Here is a 22,313-nt window from a genome sequence, read left to right on the forward strand (position 1 = left end):
GAGAGTCATTACCCCGATGTCTCAGGCAGAATTAAATAATCATATCATTAGTTAATCATAATGATCATTGTAGTATTATAAGTATTCTCACCACATTTGAGTATTCAGTATTTTCCAGAAAATATGGAGTCAACACGGCAGTGTCTTTATGTTTGCACAAAATAACAAATAATATATTCTCCAAATGGAACTTGGACCTGCATAATTAAGTGTCTTTATTATACATTCTCACCCCACTTCTTTCACCACATGTCTAAAAAATCTCAACATAACATTGGAGAAAGACCAAGAAAAATTCAAAAGAGGGCATTAAAAAAGAATGTGAGAGACCAAACATACAGAGACTTAAGGAAGAGAAAGGTTTGCCAGAAGATAGAGATGATGCTACATTCTCAGAAATAAAGACGTTTCCTTGCCGCTCTGATGGTACCATCAAGGTTAAATCCTTTATACCTTTACTTTGAATATATTTTACCTGGGAATGTAAGTGTGGTTTAATAAATGGACCTTGAAATCCAATTATTGAACAAATTCTTTTTAAAGGTGCACTATGTTTGTGTTTCCATCTGAAAGATACATGCTAAAGGTGCAAAAGATTAATTAACCTTGATGCTGAGTCATACCAAAAAGCACAGTTCGGTACCTTTATTTCTGAACAGCCCATGTAATATAAGGGATACTGAAAGAAACAGAAAGAGTCATGCTTGAGATGGGTCATTACCTTGGCAGCCATGATCATTGAGGAGCCTCCACGAATGCCCAGGATGGGGATGTGGGTCTGTGCGGAGATGAAGTCAAGGATCTGGGCAATGGCCTCGTGGTCGGAGTCATCTCCAAATACAACGCCCTGGAGCCAGTGGCGGGACATGAGTGCACATATGCGAGTGATAATGCTCTTTGGGTCTGTCTCATTCATTGTGACCAGGTCGAGCTTGGGTGCCAGGGGTACGTGCAGGAAGTCCTCCTTCTCCAAGCCCTCAGCCAGTGCCACCTCACTCGAGTTGCCCACAAGGACCACAGCAATGCTAAGGCCCTGTGCCAACTTGGGAACTGATGCCACCGGATTTGGTGGAGAGTAGTGAGGAGGCCCAATGATGTTGCCAGTCGCCACACCCCCAGGCATGCCCCCACCGCCCCGCCGTGACTCGCAAACTGGGAAGAGGAGCAGCAACAGGATGAGCACAAAGGAGCAAAGAGGAAGTCTGGAAGGTGAAGGGGAGACGGAGAGCGAGGAGAGGGTACGGCGGAAGGAGGGAGAGAGGCCGAGGCTGACAAGCATGGCAGTGAAGTGAAGACGCAGTCCCTGGAGGAAGGGAGACAGGAAGAGAGTTTAGAAAAATGTGTCATATGCTTTCTTCTGTGCAGCCTTCAATACTAATTAATGGCATCTTTTGGACAAGGTCCATAGAAGCATTAAAAGCCTACAGTGAATTCTGTCATTCATGCTGCTGAATTTTGTAATTCAGTTTTTATTTATTTATATTTAGTTTTCCAAAACTCTACATTTAACATCTTCTTTACCTCCTATCTTTGAAATAATTCTCCAGCATTTTTTTCATAGACATCATTCTATTCTCATAGACATTATTCATAGACATGCTTTTTTTCATGTTTCATATGTTCATGAGAAATTAAACATAAAAGTATTTACTTGAAAATCATTTTTAATTTAAGTTTGAATGCAATTGATGAATTCTGTTAATACAGTGCCTGATCTAAAACAACCCCAAACCTCCACCTCCATGTTTGACTGTGGGTGTGAAGCATGTCTGAATACATCTGATTTCTTGTTCCCCATCTTACATATGTTTTTCTGTTTGAGACATAAATGTCAAATTTGGACTAGAACTTCATTCTAGTCATTCACTGTCTGATTCTTGTTTGTTGCATGTAAACAAAAGGACATGCACATGTTTCAAAAATGACAAAAGAGCAGATGTTTACAAAATTTAGACAGGCAATGTGCCTGTTTTATCAATTTAAATATGAGATGGGATAGCACTATATAAATAAAACTACACCTTATACTATACAAAAAAATGTGATTAAGAGAATATATAACCAAAGCTGTGTAAAGTAGTTTTTATGTAACTTTCCATTAACCTGAAAGTTTTTATGATACCCGTGTGCATTTTCTGTGATTATGCTACATTGGCACAATCACCTGAATCAACAACTGAATCTTCAGTAAATCTGTTTGCTGATCTTTTCTCAGTACAAAGAAAGGTACTCACACATAAATTACAACTGTTGGAGTTAAAAAGTGGGCTCAAAAAAATTTAATATACCTTTAAGGTATTTTTTTATTTGTTTCAAAACATACAATAAACACAAGAAAACTCATGTAAGTGCAGGACTTTAAATAAATCAAGACAGATATTTTTGCATAAGCCATTTCTAGTCAACCATTTCGAGTCAAACCATTTTTATGAAGAAAGAACAAAAGAACAATTTTTCACATGCCATTTGAGTAAACGGTGCATCTAATGAGTCAAAGCAAATTGTCACATTACTGTGCAAATTCCCCGGATGTAATACTTATATTTTATGCTTTGATGTACCACTTCTAAAAAAAACAAAAAAAAAAACAGGAATGTGCATATTGTTTTGTAAAGGTTGTAATGCACTGTATTGCAAAGAACAAACAAATCCTTCATGTAAATTCAACCTCAAGTTTCAGAGTGTCAGTGTTCTGAAGAAAAATCAAAGCATGCTCCGTTAACATAAAAGCCTTAAAGGAAATTGATTGTGAAGCACAATGAGCTTCGTTTTTGAAAGGACAGTGAAAAAGAGAGTGACAGATAGATGATACAAGATATTGACAGACATAGATAAATGGTGATGGAGAAAGAGAATGAGAGACAGCATGTGCACACTGAATGTGTTTAGACAGAATGAGACACCATTTGGTTGATCAGTTGACAGAATGGCACACTAGGGACATTGTATCACAAAACCTTCACAATACATCAAAGTATTTAGTTTTGCATACAGCAGTATGCATGCACCTACGATGACCATTTCAGACCCCTCCATGATTTCTAAGTGGGAGAACTTGCAAAATAGCAGGGTGTTCAAATACTTATTTTCCTCACTGTATATATATATATATATATATATATATATATATATATATATATATATATATATATATATATATATATATATATATTGTGTGTGTGTGTAACTTTATAGGCTTCATGGGTTTTTTGGTTTCTTGATTTGCGCTGTAATTGTAATTCAGTGCACACACAGCAGGGTAATCTAAAAATGACAGTTCCTTTAACATGCTTATAAAATCATACAGTGTTTGCAGGGAAATATGGAATAAAATAAAAAAGCTGTTACAAGTATAGCTTTTGATGCCCTGGTTTGAAAACATTTATATATAAATAAATTGCTCTGATACACACACACACACACTGTCCAATTAATAAAAAAAAAATCTCCTGTATACATCCTCTGACCTTCTCCTGTTAGGAATCCACACCATCTCTCACTCACCACCATGATTCTGTCTTTCCTCCCCCTCCTTTTGCTCTCTCTCCATCTTTTTTTTCTATTCCAAATGCCTGAAGGAAACTTGTTATTGTTTACTGCCATTCTCATTAGCAGCAATGCAGAGGCGAACACTTAGTCACCAACAAATGTGCATGTGTGTGTGTGTGTGTGTGTGTGTTGATGGTATCCCTCTTGAGTCTCTTATGGGCTTGACACGGTGGCATTAAGTAGCAGTGCATGAGCCTGGTGCCTGATGTTAACACGCCGAACACTATACAGTGGATGAGAGGCAGGGGGGGTTTAACTCCAAAAGAAAGGCAGCTCTTACAGGATAATTATTGGAGGTTTGTCAGCGCTAATTGCAGGTACGCATGCTAATTGTGAATGCGCTTACTTCATTTGAGACCAAAGACTGGAGCAAGGGAAGAGGGGAAGAGGAGAGCGAGTGGGAGGAATAGAACTGAGGGAGGAGATACAGAGAGAGGGAGAGAGAGAGAGAGAGAGAGAGAGAGAGAGAGAGAGAGAGAGAGAGAGAGAGAGAGAGAGAGAGAGAGAGAGAGAGAGAGAGATATTCACGAGAGAGAGTCATGGAGGTTAGCAAATAATAAAATTATCACATGTTGGGTCTAAATGTAAGTCACAAAACATACAAAAAAGGTTGAAAATATTCACTGAGCATCAAAAAAGGACACCAAGGATGATTAATAATATATGTTCAATTAAAATAATCAGTTCATAAAAAGCATGCATGTAGAAAATAAAATAAATAAAGCATGCTGGGAATACTGAGAGATAGAAACGAAACAAACACAGACATTATAGGGGATAAGGAGAAAATGGTAGTGAATGACAAGAAAAAGCAGAAAATGCAGAGAGATGCACCACTTGGTTTTGCCTTTCAGTTTAGCAGCAGTTTGTAACCATAGCAACCATTCAAATGAGCCTTCCTACACTCACTCTAATTCACACACACACACACACACACACACACACACACACACACACACACACACACACACCACATACACGCAAGCTCCATATTGATACAGACATGCAGATTTTACAACCATAAGTCTCCTAGTAACAAAAACATACATGTAGGACAACATTTATAAGATACTGGGTGACTTAATTTGGTTTGTAAAGACCCCCAGCCCCCCACCAAACACACACACACACACACACACTTACACACAAAGTGTATACATCTACAAATAATTGTTAGAAAAGCTTCCTGCCGATGCAACACAATTTTCAGAAACACCCTCGAACTTGTACACAGAACCTTTCTTGTGATCATTCACACACACTCACACACTGTTGCCAGCTATTTTCAGGGTGAAATAGATCATGCATTCTCAAATGCTGAGAAACCTTCCGATGACGTCATGGGCTAAATTTACTGATTAGTTCAATAATCTTGATTATTTATAGTATAGAGATGATAAAGACGGAAAAAAATTATTTACTTGTAAAGCAGGCAAGAGTAGATTTTTAAACAAAACAACTAATATGTGTATGCATGGGAAAACCCGAGTTATAATATTAATACAATTACATTTTTCTTCAAGTGAAGCAAAAATATAATCAGATTTTTTTTCCAAAAATTTTTTTCCAAAAAAATCTGATCACTATTGGTATACATAAAGACAATTTTATAACATGTTATAATTTATCCTGTTCCAAGAGACATGTTTGTTCAGTTCTTTGCTAGTACTTTGCAGGGTTACATTCAATTAAAAGAGTCTGCTTTAGATTAAAGCAAGTACGCCCGAGGTCAATTAAATGCATTGAAAAATGTAAGAGAAGACATTAAAAAGTACTCTTTTTTGTGTTCAGATAAGTCTGATGCTTCAAGTTATGTAAGTTCAACATCCATTTATCTATTCCTAAGACCGCCGATGTTCTCACTCAGCACCTGCTGTGAATTATCACTGCTTAAATGTCACTGACAGAGTGGAGAAAACTGCCATAAATCTCACACACACACACACACACACACACACAAAAGCATGCTCTCCCTTGTAGCGGTCTTAGATCCCTTATAGCGGTCCTTCATGTTCCACTTGATGACACTCAATCATCTGGGATGCATTTGCACAGAGCCCACGGCCTAATTTCTCTGATTGGCTAAAGATGAGAAACCAGTTCCAACACTGAGACCTATTTGGCTGGGGATAAGAGATAGTCAAAGCCCTGAGGCTTCATTGGTTTCAGTGCTGAAAAGTTGGCCCAGAAGGGCAGGCCTAGGTCATTAGGGCCAGAAAAATGACATTCGCAAGCAGTATTTATCTGACCAAACAGACAACATGACCATGCTAGCACATGCATGCGAACACACTCACAAACACTACTGGACCGTGCCAGTGATGACGGAATGAAACACATCACAGTCATATGCCATTTTGTCTCTGTCATCAAACATTTTGAGCTGCATAATTTTGCTGCATAAAAGATTATTCTAATCTCTAAAGACCTTTGCTATAGTGTGCATTTTTTTCTAAATGGTTTAAAAATGCTGCTGATAAAACATTCAGTACTTACATATTGTATATATTTTACAAATTTATTTTACCGGCAATAATAAAGAGGCCAAATAAATCTATAGCAATTAATGTATTGTGGGTTTTTATAAAATGGCTCCTGAAGTACACTGAATTACTTCAGGAGCCATTTTATGAAAACCCACAATAAATAAATTTTTTTGTATTTAAAATTGCTAGGAATAAAAGATCTAGAGTCTCACTAGAATATTTCTGGTGTACACAGATACAACGTCTTTAGGGAGAATATCTAGCTGCATTTCATTTATGTGACCTAAAAGAACTCTACAACAAATTACATTTCAACCTTCAATAAAATCCTGAAAACTAAAAGTACAGTCAGTGGGTTTGGCTGATGTTTTCTGAAACTAGCTATTTTAAAAGCCTTTACATAGCCATGCACCTGACTACAGATATGTTGTGTATGCTAGAAGGCATGAGCATTACTGCTCTTCACCTACCTTACAGATAAGTATAACAACTCGTTCTGCTCGCTGGTTGAAAGTTAGTGGTCCACAGCTTTTTTTTTTTTGTATCTTATAAACAGAGTCTGGGATGTAGCAGATATCTTATTGTAGCAGAGACCTCTTTGAAGAAGAGATTTCAGTCCCTTTATATATAAATGTCGTTTGATTTTGATTGTAAGTGACTAAGTAAACTAATCACAAAGTGAAGGGAAAAGTAAGGATTTTCTTTCTGGGTTGACTTCAGAAAAATGTTTTGACTAAAGGATATTAGGTGTTTTTGGCCAAATTTGAATACGATAGGTGAGACCTGATTAAAACAAAATACATAGTGAAATAAAAAAATAAAATAAAAGCAAGAGGCCCAATATCATCCAAGAGCAAATTGTTGGGTTTGTGTCAATTCATCAGTGAAGGCAACTGCACACTTTGCTTGTTTGTGTGTCAATTTAGTATTTCTGCTTACTGATGCCTATCTCTGCATGTTGCATTACTTCTGGAACAAACACGAGCATTTCTCCAGCAATCCCCGAACTCTATTCTTCCTGGCAAATCAATAAATTATGCATCAAACACAATGTTTGCACAAAAACCCACTGCAAGTTTTATCCAATCTCAAATTAGTTCAGCTACAGCTTGGGAGAAAAATCTCAGATTTTTAACAAGCGATATTTCGATTTATTTAGAATCAAATTCCTGAAGTGGAATAGATAGCAAAAACTTGTAGACGTTTTGTTGATGTACAAAACTGATTATGTTCAGAAATTAATGCATACACGCAGATACACATCAGTTTTGAAGTGGTGCAATAAGTTAGGTGGAATAAGGTGGAATGAAAATTCAGTCTGACACTGTGAAAGTGCTGCTGCATGCACACACATAAAAAATATAATCTCTCTGTCTGTCTGTCTGTCTGTCTCTCTCTCTCTCTCTCTCTCTCTCTCTCTCTCTCTCTTAACCAAACACATTTACACACAGTACTGCTCATGGATACTTTAACATAATGCAGACCCATACATCAAGCTTGAGAAGTAGGTTTTTGGGTAAAGGACCTATTCCTCCTTCTAAGCCTTAGTGATGGCCTCCTTCTACATCCACCAATCAAATGGGATCACTCTTTCCCCAATGGTCATGGGTAATTAATTAGCAAGCTGCTCCTAGTTAAGTCCTAATAAACATCAACACATGGATATCAAGAGATACTGGTCTATTCCTAATTGCACTCTCCAACAAGAACAATGAGTATAGCAGAGGTGGGAGTAAGTCACTAAATGCAAGTCTCAAGTCAAGTCCAAGTCTTAACATTGCAAGTCAAAGTCAAGTCAAGTCATTCTGTTGTAAGGGTCAAGTCAAGTCAAGTCATACTCTTTGTCAAGTCAAGTCAAGTTGCAACTTAGTCATCAAGTCATACCAAGTCGCACACAGATTTGTTTGACACATTTTTTAACTCAGGGACTTTTATTACTTATTTAGACACAGAGGGCTGATGATGGGTTACAAAAATAAATAAATTAACTTGTGTGTAATAAAATATCGTTAAGAAGCACTTTAAATGCTCTAAAATAAAAATAAATTAAATGAACAAGTAAACAAGAATTAATAAAACTTTTCCCATCTTGTGCTAGCCCTACATATAGTTATTTTGCTGTGATGTCCCCTATGAAAGTGTAAACTAAACAAAAACATTCAACATTTCAATTTCATTCAATTAGGCCAACGTGAACACGCTTAAAAAAAAAACTAAGAACATATATCTGGGAATTTCATATTATTGTAAGTTTTTTAGACAGTAGAATGTGCTGATGTTCCCTTCTCAGGAGGAGTCAGAACTACAGCTGTTAAACTCGATCATTTCTATCTACGAATACCCCGATGTATCTGTGTAAACATGGAGTGAACAGTCACATGCCCCCATCTCAACATATAGTAATAATTATACCTATAAGTGTAAAGTATACTCTGTCATCTCATCAGACACCAAACAATGGGTTGCATACTTAAAGTAGAATATCAATATCAGAAAAAATAAAGAAATCTTACTGTACAAGTGAGGCAGTGGTTTTTAAAAGGTGATGAACCCAACATTGTTTGTTCTGTTAAGAGTTATCCACAAACTAGTATGATCATGTTACTCTAGGGCTTTTCATTAATTTTCTAATATCTTTAATAATGTAAAAAAATAAAACTATCAGGTCATGCCCCAGTATTTATGGAGATATTTACCGTACATCAAACCATATTTATGTATTTGGCCATAACAACTGTAACCCTTGACCACTTCAATGTGAAACTGTGATGTTTGGACAGTTTAAAATAATGCCAATGTGAAGGCAAATTACAGTAATTTGCATTTGCAAAAAATCAAACTGGACAAAACTTTATCGGTCATTTGTGAGCGATGGGGTCGCATTATCACTCCCCCATGGCTGAATACACGTTCAACTGGTGCACTAGATGCTGGAATTGCCATAAGCCAGGTAGTCACCTTAAATAAAGAGGGCAATGCATTCCTATTTATACCAAAACTGAAGAGCTTTTTGTCCATCACAAATGTCAAGGTAGTGCTTAAGCTGGATAAGCGGACTAGAGCACGAATTGGTTTTCTGTTTTTTGCGGTAACCATGTTGTCTTGTCCGCGGAGGGATCTGCTGTTTTGGCAGGCGGCAAGCGGCTTCCGGATAGCGTCTAGCAGTTTACGCATGCGGAAGAGTAGCTTGGGTTCGCCGACTTATTGGGAAATATATAGTTCATTCTTAAATATATAAAGAAAATCACAATAATTGAAAAATATTATTTCCACAAGTCATTTCAAGTAAATAGGCACAAGTCCGAGTCAAGTATAAAGTCACAAGGAGCAAGTCTAAAGTCAAGTCGAGTCTTTTTAGAGATCTAGTCAAGTAAGTCTCAAGTCCTGAAAATGGTGACTCGAGTCTGACTTGAGTCAAGTCATATGACTCGAGTCTCCCACCTCTGAAATATAGGGTGGACATGCCCTCTTAAATGACCAGGCTTTTGTGATATAAAAATGAAATCATGATTAATTGCATCAAAACCTTTTTGTCGCCCTTAATGTTAAATTACAACATGTAAAAAATAGGGTGAAAATATTTTAATTACACCCCTATTATATATCTTTTTGGGTTGGGTCTAATCAGTGAAGCACATCATGACTTGACAATATTTTGCACTGTTTTTAAACAAATAATATTCTACATCCATCAAATTGTAAGGGTATCTCTTGTGCACAGCCTGCTGCAGATTTCAACTGGACTCGAATCTTGGCTTTGGCAAAGGTCATTCAAAAACCTTTAATTATGGAATTCCTTTGTTGATTTGGGTGTATGCTTTGGGTCAGTGTTTTGCTGAAAGGATGAAATTAGTTTTTATTTTCAGCTTACTTGCAGACACCTGAAGATTTTGTACCAAAATTAAATGGTATAGCTATTAATGTTACCATGCGCTTTAGTTCATGGGTATTCTGGACTTTTGGTGCCTGTTTTTAACAGAACCCTCTATTCTTGGTGATGTCACTTTAATGCTCCATTTTTTTAATTTGTTGATGATGGCCTGATAGTGTTCCACTAATGTTTTGGAAATTCTGTTCGGAAACTGTGATTGTGATTGCTTTGTAAACTCTTTGCCAGCCATCACTTTAACAGTAAAATGAAACCTAGAAGAAAATCCTATAGATACTTTATTGTATTTTTATTTAAGGTTCATTAGAATAAAAATTGTAATAATGACAGCTATATGAGACTTACTTTTGGACATGAGAATGAATGTATATAATTATATAATTCACAATTATAAAAGGCTGTGTACATTTTTGTGAAACCCGGTTGTACAATTGTTACGTAATTATTACCATGGTTATGCAACCAGGTTAATGTAGCATTATTATTATTATTATTATTATTATTATTATTATTATTATTATTATTATTATTAGTATTAGTATTAGTATTATTAGTATTAGTATTAGTATTATTATTATTGATATAGTAGTAGTAGTAGTTGTAGTAGTAGTAGTAGTAGAATTTCCCTAATTGTTTCTGTCTTTCTTTTACTAGACTAATCTGTCTTTTAACTTGAGTTTGGGAGTCTGGTCACTCAGGGCCAGTAGACGAGTTGATGCAATAAGTGATCGTAACAGTAGTTTGGAACATTAGTTATTGAGTGATTGTAATATTAAGCTGGGATTTGTGGAAAAAAAGTGATTATTTTCCCAATCATCTTTTCATATCTTACTTATTGTTCTTTTGATTAGAGGCCACGAAAGGAAGTTAATCATTTTCAGTTATTCAAATGTTACCCTGGGAAATATCTACATGAGTAATCACAATATTAAGTACATTTACAGTTATACATTTGGCAGACAATTATATTTAAAGAGACTTGAAACTGAGATGTAATGATGCACAAGTGAGGGTTAAGCACCTTGCTCAAGGGCCCACTAATCACTGGTTATTTTGCTTGTTAACCAGTGATCCATAATTTCACTAAATAAAGTATTTTTGTCCATTTGATTAGTCAGTTAGTGTAGCCAAAGCTACTGCAGTGATTTATCATAAAAAATTGTTTATCACTGATCATAAGTTAGTTTCTGGGCTTCAAAGGTCTGAGCAAACTGTAGGAGATGATTAGAGATCTTAATGATTGCTGTGATAAAGACATGGTGACCAAATACAGTATGTTAGAACTTATTGGTGAGGGAAATAATGAAAGAATTATTGTTTTGAGAGATGAATACATGATCAAACGCTGACTTGGGAATGATGAATGTATGTAGTCTTTGAGAGATAATGAAAGAGGGATTGAGACAACATGATTTCTGAGTTGCATTGAGACATGATGGAAGAGTGATTATGACTATGGGACATGATTAAAGAGGGACTGTAACACTGAGATATGATGAATGAGTGACTGTAAGAATGCTTCTAGGCATTTGGATTGTGGCTTGGTTTAAAACATCAAGAAAGAGTGACTGATTTAATACTTGGTGGTAGTGTAACTGAAACTGATTTTAAATTTGGTGAGAGAGCGATTGGAACATTCATTTTAGATTTGATGAGTGATTGTGACATCAGTGTGATACATTATCAAAGAGTGATTGTAACAAAAGTTTAAGATAAATAAAACAGTTAATTATATTAATACATGGTGATTGTAACAATGTTTTGAGACATGATGGAGGAGTGATGAATGGTTTAAGATGTAATGAGAGTCTTAATGTAGCAGTGATTTCAGATGTAATGAGAGTGATTGAGACTGTGGTTTTGGAAGGAAAAGTGACCATAAACTTGGTATAAGGTGTAAAGAAAAGGCTGATTATACTTTTTTTTAGTTGTGATGTCAGAGTGGAAGTAGTTGATACATGTTTTTACATGGATAAACAAGTAATTATATCACTGGTGTGAAACAAATGAAAGATCATATTGTTGGTTTGGTATGTAAATTAATTAAATAACAAAGTTTATTGGGAATATAAATGATTGACACTTGTTTTGGATGTGTTGCTGGATAAATGCAATAACATAATATAAATTGTATATAAGGCACAATATATATAGTCTACCAAGAATTGCATACACCCAATATACACTCTAGCATAACAATCAATCTTAAAATCTAAGTAACCCACAAATGATCCTTAATTAAACCCATAATTATACTGAAAAATCCTATATATAAAACAAGCAAGTTAATAATGGTGAGATTGTGTCATGGTATATGAGCACTGTCTATGGGACCAATGTCAAAATTAATGATGGTATGTGCCAAACTCTGAAAAGGTGCCTTAGGAAGTAAGTTGAAGCTCACTGACAGAAAGCAATGGACACTTGGGGCAGGAGAGTTTCAGAAAACCAGTGAAAATGAATCTACAAAATAGTAGCAGGAATCAGTTTTTCCCATATCGAATGTTACAGCCTGAACCAACACAGTATGTCATTAGTTCCCAAAGGGGACATATGATAGGCCTGCAGCTCCTCCATGACTTGTAGCTAGTGTTTCAATATATAAACAAAGTGTCATATTGCAATGCAAGGTATGGCTTCTGAACACTTTGTCTTTTCATGTTAGCAGGTTTTATACCACAGTTCTCTTTAAAGAGATATTTTTTTAACATTGGAAGAGGCTCAAATGTCAGCAGTCAGGCGTAAAGCTGTTCCTTATTTTTTTTTACCAATATGAGAACCAATATAACCAATTCTTGACAGCTGGCTTTTCTCATTATGTTTTGTTGAAAACATGGCCAACATTTTTAATTTAGCATTTTACAGTATTATAAATGTTAATTTCAAATATTTCCTGCCACGTTAAAGTTAAATCATTAATTCAATTAACAATACAATTGCAATTCAGTGTTGTAACAGTAACTTCACTTTAGGTAATCCCCTTTACACCAACTTATCTGTAATATTTTTTTCTATAACAGCATGTGTATTTTCCTTGCATACAAATTCTCACGTCATCTTTACCACAGCCTCCTGTAAAATCCAAGTGCAGACCCTTTCACTACTATGCCAATATTATTCATGCCAAATAATTAAAATAAACGATTTATAAAGGACAGATAATAATTAGAATAAATTGGTATTGTTCTTTGTATATTTACATCTAAGTGAGAAAAAAAATGCAGTAAAGTCGATAGCAAGCTGCCAAACCTTGTGATGGAGCTGTTCTTCATGAGGAAATGTCCAATAGCGATTTAAAAGCATTACAAGCAAAACACACTGCACCATTATTATAATGGTTTAGAAAGACATTATAATAAACCACTGTCATAAAGAAAGTGTGTGAGCTGGCCATCATCCCTACGCATGAACTGAAGCCAATTTTTCCTCTAATTGTCTTAAAGGTGGGAAGAGGTACACTCTAATGAACTGATAAACCATTACACAGGTGAGCTAACTGTGCCGACATATCTACATGGATATAAAGTGCTTTCTCTACAAAGCTTTTTTTTTTTTTTATCTATATTATTAGACTGAGTTAATAAGTAAATGCTCTTATAAAAAATACCAGCACAACCTGTACAAAAGCACACACACAGTCTAACCTAAATCCCCTTAATTGGTTGGTCAATGTTGTTCTAGTCGCTTGGATGAGCCCAGTTGTTGTGGATAATGACCTTCGTGTCTATCAGTCCATCTCTCCTGCTGACACAGACACGTACTCCATCGATTAAGAGAGAACAGGCTATCTCGGTCTCTCACACAGAGACACAAACACAGAGAAGCTTACATGCATCATCACACGCCAAACAGTTTAACCTAATGAGGTAAACACCAGCAATGTCTGCTGTTCATTTAGCATTTTTACGGAACTCTTAGACCAGTGACTGGGCGCTGCGCAACAGAATTGGTGGATTGTTAATGAAGGAAAAATTTCAGTTTTGGGTACTTGCTACATTTAATGACATGTTAACCAAATTGCGTAATAAATTGAGTTTGATCATTGAAACACTAGACATTAACTCAGCATGCACACACAGTCTACCAAATATATATTTAACACGTCTGAGAAAAATGAGCAGACTTTAAATGACTGAATTATTACTAAAGCCTGTGATGCTATTTTAAGGTCATGGATACCTTTAAGTGTTAACAAGGGCTGAGGGACTAGACCGATCTAAGGAAAGTGAGTGGACAGAGCAAATTGCTGGTATAACAAAGGATGAGCCCACTGGGATGTTTTAAAACAAATAATAAAGCCTTACACAGAATCCTAAAATGAACTGAAAAATCATATCTTCTCTTTGTTTGAAAAACTGTCAAATAGTTGCACACTTGCATTTTTTTTACTAATTGTAGGTGGGAGGGAAATGATTAACTAGCCCCAATGTATAACCAAAAATATTAATCAATTAATAATAATAATAATAATAATAATAATAATAATAATAATAATATTAATAATAATAATAATAATAATAATAATAATAATAATAATAATAATGGTATGTAAATGCTGTTTCATTACTAAAATTATTTCTGGAAATTCTAAACCAACTCTGGAAACATTAATTACATATCAATAAAATATGGGTCTGAAATTAAAGTCATTTGAAATGACGGCACAAAAGGAAATTACAAAGCATTACATGCTGCATCACATGTTCTAGCATTTGTATATGATTTTTTAGGAAGCCATTATAATAAACCACTGTTGAATCTTTTTTTTAATGTCCTTAAGACAATAACTGGTCACCCTTAACATTTACAACAAAGCAGGTATTATATTTCCTGATCATAAACCTTAACATGGGACTTGTATATTGAAAACTGCCCTAAATATGAGCCTTGGGAAATGGCACTTCCCAAAAATCGACAGTTCTGTCTGGGCTAGGAAATAATCAAATCAAGTGCCATACACCGAATGCCAATGCAAACCCCAGGTTTGGCTTGATTGCACTGCAGAAAATGTCGTCTTTAATTGAGCTGCATGTCACTTACAGCGGACAGATAAAAAAATATTTAATCTTATATCCTCATCCTCAAAATTCACAAACAAAATGTCTGACAAAATTCATCACAACGGTTAGTAACCAGAATCGGTTATGTCACACAAGGTCTCTGTGGTGTCCAATGTTCTGTTGCCATGCCAACTGAACCTTCGTTGCCACGCCACCAGTTTCTCAGAGTAATGCTGTGGAAGATGTGAAAGACATTTTCACTCTCTTTTCCTTAATCCCTCTGGTATTGTCAATCAGTGGCAGGGTGTGACTGGTGGTTTTGCTGACCCTACTGAGCAAGGGCAAAACAAATCTGTCACCTTCTGTTAATAAACTAAGACGAGTTTGAAGATAGAGACACATTATTAGTCCTTTTAGGCTGACTGATGAGTCGCTGCTCACATCTTCCACAGCAAATGAGTTTTATTAGTAAAAAAAAAGGAAAATAGGGAGAAAAAGGCCAGTGGGGGTTTTGTTAATTTATTACATACTTATTTCTCCTTTCATTTTTTTCTTGTTAACCTACTTAGTTAAATTATATCGACAAGACTCTAGAGTCATTACTCAAGCCTGAAAAAAGCAGCAAGAGTAAGAGCAATTTTAGAAACATGATGTTTGGATTTTTATACACACACAGATATTGGCTTACTGTTCCTATGAGCACCTCTTATGAGGACCTCCATTGACAATTATTATTGCTAATATGCATACAACAACAAATTTCTAATGCTAACCTCTAAACTCAAACTTTTTAAAGAAAAGACTCTTTTTATTTCATATTTAACTATTTAACCAGCCAAATCTGGATCCACCTAGATATGAAAACATGCCCGTATACACACACACACACATATATATCAACATATCATCAGACGAACAAACAATTACTGCAGCAAAATATGTTTGAAACGTATTGTACATATAAAAAAAATAATCAATTCCTACCTTGAACATTGCCAGCCCAACTGCCATCCTCTATGCTCAACTCTGGCATGATGGTTTGAGCTGGGTCTCCTTTCTTCCTCTCATAGCCTCAGATAGAGGGATGACAAATGGATAAAGCAGCACAAGGGAAACCACAGAGGAAGAAGGGTTGGTATTAAAGTAAAAAAAAACAGCTTCTGTATGGACCCTGGATTGGTTTAGGCTTACTGTAGATCCAGGTTGATCCAGATCATTTGAGTCTAATGATCAATCAAGAAAATAGCTGCTTCCCCAACTCATAAATTAAAATCAGTAATAAATAAATAAAATATTAAACTACAATTGTCTGTTTCTTTTAGTAAAAAATACACATACAAAAATGCATCTAAATGCCCTGGATAATGCTCCTGAGGCTTAAGTCTCTGGTGGCATGGTCTTCTTACAATAAAAAGAAAAGAAAAAACAACAACTAAATGATATGAGTCAACACTAGTGAGCTGAAAAAAGAAGCAAGCAGCTGACAGTGAGATTTGTCCTTTTGGCTTCTTTTTTTGGTATCTAAAAAGATACTATTTTTGAAGAGGAAATATAGCTTTAGATCTTCATTGATGTAGGTCTCTAGCTGTCGGTCAGTTTTGTTTGACGATCCCCACCTGCATCCTTCTCTGTCTCCTTATTGCATCACTACAAGAAAGGCAAGAAAAAAGAAAGCCATCATTTCTCACTTCTGGTGTTTCTGCAGGGTATGTGTTCTGAGCCATATATGTTCGAGAAGTTTAAACAAAAACTGGTAAATTTTTCTACTGACAAAACAAATCAGAGTACTTAATTGAAAGCAGTGCCCATCCTGAAGTCTTGCAAATATGTATATAACAATGCGCAGTTGCACAGAATTGTCTGTGGACATTTATCACAAGTGCATTCAACAGCAGTAGTGGGCTAAAAACCTTAAATCTACAATTTCATGCTTTATACCTCATCTTTTGTGAGTTTTTTGTTAGAAAAGCATGGATTGGTTTGCTTTAACAGCAGCTCCGACAGTAGATCAGACTGTAATTCAAATCACAGGTGTTTGTATTAGTGCACTTTGTTCTCGGATGTTGTTTCTATAGTAACAACTCATTCACAGGGAATTGTATGGTGGATGATCTACTTAAAGCCAAATAATACATAAGAAAAGGTGTTGTTATTATACAAAAGGAAAACGGACAACAATTGATATGGTGGTGTCTATTGGTTATTGTTTGTGTGTCTGTACAAGTCTTCTCAACAGAGGACTCTCCATTATCTTAACATTAACTTCAAAAGAGAAAGAAAAGGGGTGAAGGAATAACTTTTTATATTTGCTATAGCATAAGTGTTGGTTAACTTATCGGATGGACATTTCACATCTTAATATAACTTAAATATTAAATATATAAAAAAAAATAGTAAACTACTAAAAGCACTGCATGCAAAGCACTGAAATAAAAAGTTTTAAGGCATGATGGTATTGGAAAATATTAATATTAAGTTCCATAATTATTTATAATTATATGGAGTTCCATCACAGGTTTAATTGTAAACTGTAACTTTTCTCTTGCACATTATCTTTAAACTGGGTTAAAGCTGAAAGTAGGCTAGATGCCTAAAATCCATGATATGTAAGGCAAACTGTCATGCATTTTCAGATTACTAGTTTGCATGCTTTTGTTTGGATTTTAGCAGGATGGCAGCTGAACACAATTTAAGATGGCGTGTCTTGACTAGGGGTATTTAAAAATAGCATGGTGATAAATTATGTTGTTTAACAACTTCATTGCACACTCAAGCATTTCTTAAAACTTTGACAAATTCTGTTTGCTCGCTGATAGATTTGCATAACCATGCCCACACGCAGCGCAGTGTACGTGTACGCAAACAAGGTTTTTATGGGGGGGTTTGCTATGGTTCAGTGCTAGAGGTAAGAATTAACATCCTCAAGCATTTAAAACCATTGATTGATTGGTGACCATAAGAATCGCTTGAGAATGACTGGGTGAGTGAAATTGATTAACAAGCTACTGACAACGGGTTTTACACTTTATATGTTTGAACAGCATGATATCATCATGTCTTCCTGTGCTACTCACCATTGCAACCTTTTCTGCAGTGTCTCACTGATTTCTGGGTGATGGACAAATGGGACAGAGAAAATACAAGAAACACAAGAGGATCTCCACTGACATGTCCATAGGGCCAAATCATGGGCTTTCCAACGATGTCCTTGAAATTCAAGAAAAATGTGAAGTAGAAAGTAGGAGCTGCAGTGATATACTATACAAGAATCTTGTTTTCGGTAAATCCAACTGGCTTGTAATGCTTTGATATGCCTGAAATGGCAAAAACGTTTTGAAAACCACAAAATGGACAAAAATGAGGGAGTACAAGCAAGAAATGGATGGAAGGGAGGGATGTGTTTTATAATCTTATCATTTAGTTACTGATGTGATAATTAAAAAATGTTTGCGTTTGGTTTGAAATATAACTTCTTTGAGGCCATTTTGGAAACTTCCATTAATGTTTTTATTAAAATAGATAGATTTTCCCCCCCTGCTTTATTAATTATAAGAAAATATTGTGGTTTTTTTAGTCTTGTGCAACCTATTTAGGGCAAGACCTTAATTTGAAATGCTACACTTATAAATGCTCACAGTAGAACAGGAAAGTTTTGTAAGAATATAACTTCTTGGAAATCTCCAACTGAGTGTATTTGTGAATGAGTCAGAAAGCTGCCTTTAATTCTCTAATGGGTTTGTTCCTGTGCCATCTGGGAGTGTGGCGCTTTGGCGTGTCAGCTGATTTTGGGTGGCTGAGGGGTTGGGAAGGGGGGAGGGCAGTGGGAGTTTTTGAGGCGAGCGAAAGAGCGAGGGAGACGGTGAAAGGAGCGAGGGTGAGAACGAGAGATGGATAATGATGAGGCCAGAGAAGTGCGAGCTCGTCCCTCAGGTGGTAGACGAGCCAAGATGTAGGAGGGAGAGAAAATAAAAATGAAGGAGTGACACATGAAAATTAAACACTCGATAAATAGGATCTATAATGTGGCAGCTTACATCCGTGGAATAAAAAGGCCGTGAAAGAGGAGAAAGGTGTGAAATATAAACCAGTGGGCAGAGATAAACTTCAAATCGTTTCAAAATAAGTTTGGGTTGGGGGTGATGATATAACAGTTTAAATGTGCTAGTTCAATCTTAAATAAGTCTATTGTTAAAATCTCTATGCTGATTCCCAGTGTGACTGGTTTGCTTGATATATGCAAGAGTTTAAAAACAGGGCCGCCTACTTAATGAAAAACGTCAAGCAGAGAAAACCTGAACAACTTAAAAACAATCGCTGACTGTAACTAATTATTTGTTCTAATAAAAGGTGAGATTAGCATATCAAATCTCCCTATTGCAAACATTTTAATGGGATGAAACAACGTAAACTAAGCGCAAACTGGTTCACGACCATAAACATTACCCAGCAGGTCCAATGTGTGCTTAATTCAGTGTAAGTGATGACAAAAATACATTCAACAAAGCAGATTTTTGTGTTTCGGAGTAAATGAATGCACCCGGAAATAAGAAGTCGAGCCTTGTTGTGTCTTATAGAGGTCTGCTGAATTAATGAACAAACTGCTTCACACTGCACCAACATCAAACGCTTTTACTTCATGGGTGTGGTATTATCCCTTCGGGCCCCACACAGATATGAAAAAAAAAACATGTGGTGACTTTATTATGTCTGCATGTGTATTTCAGGAAGGACAGAATTGCATGGGACTGGATATCCCTGACTTGATAGACAACAGAAAAAATGGAGGGAGTTCGGAGGTGGAAAAGCAGCAAATGGGATGAAGGGATGACATAGGACGAGTGCCGAGACCCTTGTCGCCTTCGTCTGTTTGTTTAGTGTGTGCATGTGCAAGTGTATGTACGAGTGTGTGTCAATGTGTGTTTTGTGTACACATAAAGTAGAGGACACACAGGTACACACACAGACAAACAGGTCAGACAGACACTAAACAAGTTTGTTAAACCTACCTAGAGGAACTTTAAAGCATCCGGAAAAAAAGGAGTGATGTAGGACAGGTAGTGGAGGACCAAGGGAAGGAAAAAAGGAAAAGAGGGGAAAAAGAAGGGATGACAACTAAAAAAAGAGTAATGTGGGAGACTGTAGTTGCTGTTTTTTTTTTTTTTTTTTTTTTTTTTTAGGAATTCTGTCCAACTTTCATTCAGTGAATGCCAGAGTTTTTTTGTTGGAGGGGGCAGGATGGATGGAGAAAGGGATGGTCCGACCAGAGATGGGAAGGAGGGACTGATGGAGGAGTGAAGTCAAAGCGAAGTCAGAACCAAGGGCCACAGGAAAGCGAATGAAAGGAAAGAACGGAAAAAATACCCTCTCCCCTTCGTTCCCTGCTCCAGTGTGTGTCATAGGTAGATGAAATTGTATACCATGTAGATGGAGAAATAAATCAGGAGGCAAATGATGGAGAGCGCAAACAGGTGAAAAGAAGATGCGCCTCCCAGCACCACAATGAGGAAAAAAAAAAAAACAAAACGAAAGAAAAAAACGAATATCCCAGCGACTTCCGTTTTTCCCTCCTGTCCTCTCTATCTTTCTCTTCTTTAACTGGGGGGGGTAGATCACAGAAGGTGAGGTCTGTCTCTCAGTTCCTTCCTCTTGTCCTCCTTGTTGAAATTCCTTCTTTCTGCCTTTCTTGTGCTTCCTTTTTTTCTCCCACTCTCTGGTGACTTCTTGAAACGGAGTCCTTCGTTTAAAGTGTGAAATAGCCCTTTTCCATGGACAGTGATTGAGGGAACGCACAGGGAAAACTGGCTGCAGAGGTGCTAGCAGTTGCACTGTCTGCCTATGAATGCCACAATCTGGTTCTGCTCTCTCTCTCTCTCTCTCTCCCCCGTTTTCTCACTCTGCATTTACTGGTAAAAAAAAAAGTGAAGCACTGGAGGAGACAGAGTGAGGTGAGAAGAGGGAGCCCTCTACAGGAGAAATGTTTTTTTTGTATGAATTATTTTACTGTTACTCTTCATATTTCTCAATGGTTCTATGGATTATTAAGAGTTCTCAGCAAGCGAATCTTCTCTAAAATGCTTGTAGGGTTTGACATTAAAGCTATTAAGAGCTATTAAATATATAGTGCAATAAAGGTTTCTCAACAAAACAACAGCGATGAATCCAGAGCAATTGTGAATGACCTGATATTTATCCAAATTTATTTCCTCAATTAGAGTTTTACTGAACAGGTGAGGCTTCTGTACTCTGTAATTATTTTCTTTCATACAACAAAAAATTATTTTTAATTTTTTCTTCTGTTCTATTTTAGCTTGTATTCACTACCTTCACCATGTCTTGTCAGGGACTCTTTCAATCTTTTAAATCCTGACCTGACAATGTCCTTGCCTTGTCTTTTGATCCTTTTCGTCCCTGTCTTCCTCCCATCTTTGGTTGGACAGTTTGTCTCTTCCACTTATCTGCTCCTACTGTCAGAATGGAAAAAGGCAGGAAATGAAGTGTCAAAGATAAGGATAGATGAAGGATTATTGGAAACCATGTTCAAGAAAATCTTGGGATATTTATGGCTTCTTTGTTAGTTGGTATGTACATAATGTAGGCAAAAGACACTGGCCACTGTCTCTATACTTCTCAGTCAAATTCTTGTTACCCTGTATCTTAAAAATAAACATTACAATTTGAAGAACAGTGGTATGCTCCTGGATATTATAGATCATGCTGATTGATGATGCTTTGCAGCTAAATATAACCAGCAAAATCCATCAATTACTTGTGGCACATGGTCAATGGGTTCCAAAATCCATTCCTTGGGGACAGAGTTCATCTCCATTTGGTAATTTTCCTGCTCTAACCTTCTACAGCAAGGTATTTAACTCCTTAGTTCAATTATGGTTGAGCAGCAAAATCATCAAGCTGTGCTTAACTTTGACCTTCCACCAATGATGAAGTCACATCACAATATCCCTCTATGACATCATCCTTAATACTCTAGAAACCCATCATCCAACACAGCTACCCAGTGAGTCTGAGCATGGGTATTAAACAAACAGTTTGTGTCTAATTTGAGAACAATAAAAAAAATAATAATAATAATGATGACAATAACAAAAATAATAATAATAATAATAATAATTCAATTCGTACCACAAAGCACCTGAAATCACAAAAAGGTTCAGTAGAAAGGTGAGATACGACAGGCCTGTCTGTGTTCCAGGTGAAACATCTGGCAGCACTGAATCCTTGCCAGAAAGCAGGTCACCTTCTCAAAGTTCCAGACCTGCTCCCTGTTCTGAGCAATGCCACTTTTCTATTGAGAAAAAATGTTTTTTATACCAAACAATTAAGAGAGGTCCAGCTGATAAAGTCACATATTAAATTAATTAATTTGGTCAT

At 36.3% G+C, this 22,313-nt stretch overlaps 1 protein-coding gene and 1 long non-coding RNA gene across 6 annotated transcripts in view; one reads left to right on the top strand and one right to left on the bottom strand.

Moving 5' to 3' along the window:
* Positions 1 to 20,803, bottom strand: part of grin2bb (glutamate receptor, ionotropic, N-methyl D-aspartate 2B-b) — a 112,255-nt gene extending 91,452 nt beyond the window's left edge. For 3 of the 5 annotated variants that reach the window (XM_083523002.1, XM_083523000.1, XM_083522998.1), the window contains exons 1-3: positions 19,931 to 20,803; positions 15,909 to 16,571; positions 722 to 1,303 (exon numbers count right to left, since the gene is read on the bottom strand). In XM_083523002.1, the coding sequence (XP_083379128.1) occupies positions 722 to 1,303; positions 15,909 to 15,935 (609 nt within the window). In that variant the 5' untranslated portion in view covers positions 15,936 to 16,571; positions 19,931 to 20,803. Of the gene's footprint in view, positions 1 to 721; positions 1,304 to 15,908; positions 16,572 to 17,998; positions 18,132 to 19,930 lie in introns of all 5 variants that reach the window. The other 2 variants (XM_083522999.1, XM_083523001.1) reach the window with 2 other exon arrangements.
* On the top strand, positions 7,762 to 8,049 carry LOC310716143. The gene is made up of 2 exons (XR_014530510.1): positions 7,762 to 7,824; positions 7,863 to 8,049. It is a non-coding gene; the product is annotated as an uncharacterized lncRNA (long non-coding RNA).
* Positions 20,804 to 22,313: the final 1,510 nt, after the last annotated feature.

This window comes from Silurus aristotelis, assembly GCF_946808225.1.
Source record: "Silurus aristotelis genome assembly, chromosome: 20".
In the NCBI taxonomy this organism is placed as follows: domain Eukaryota; kingdom Metazoa; phylum Chordata; class Actinopteri; order Siluriformes; family Siluridae; genus Silurus; species Silurus aristotelis.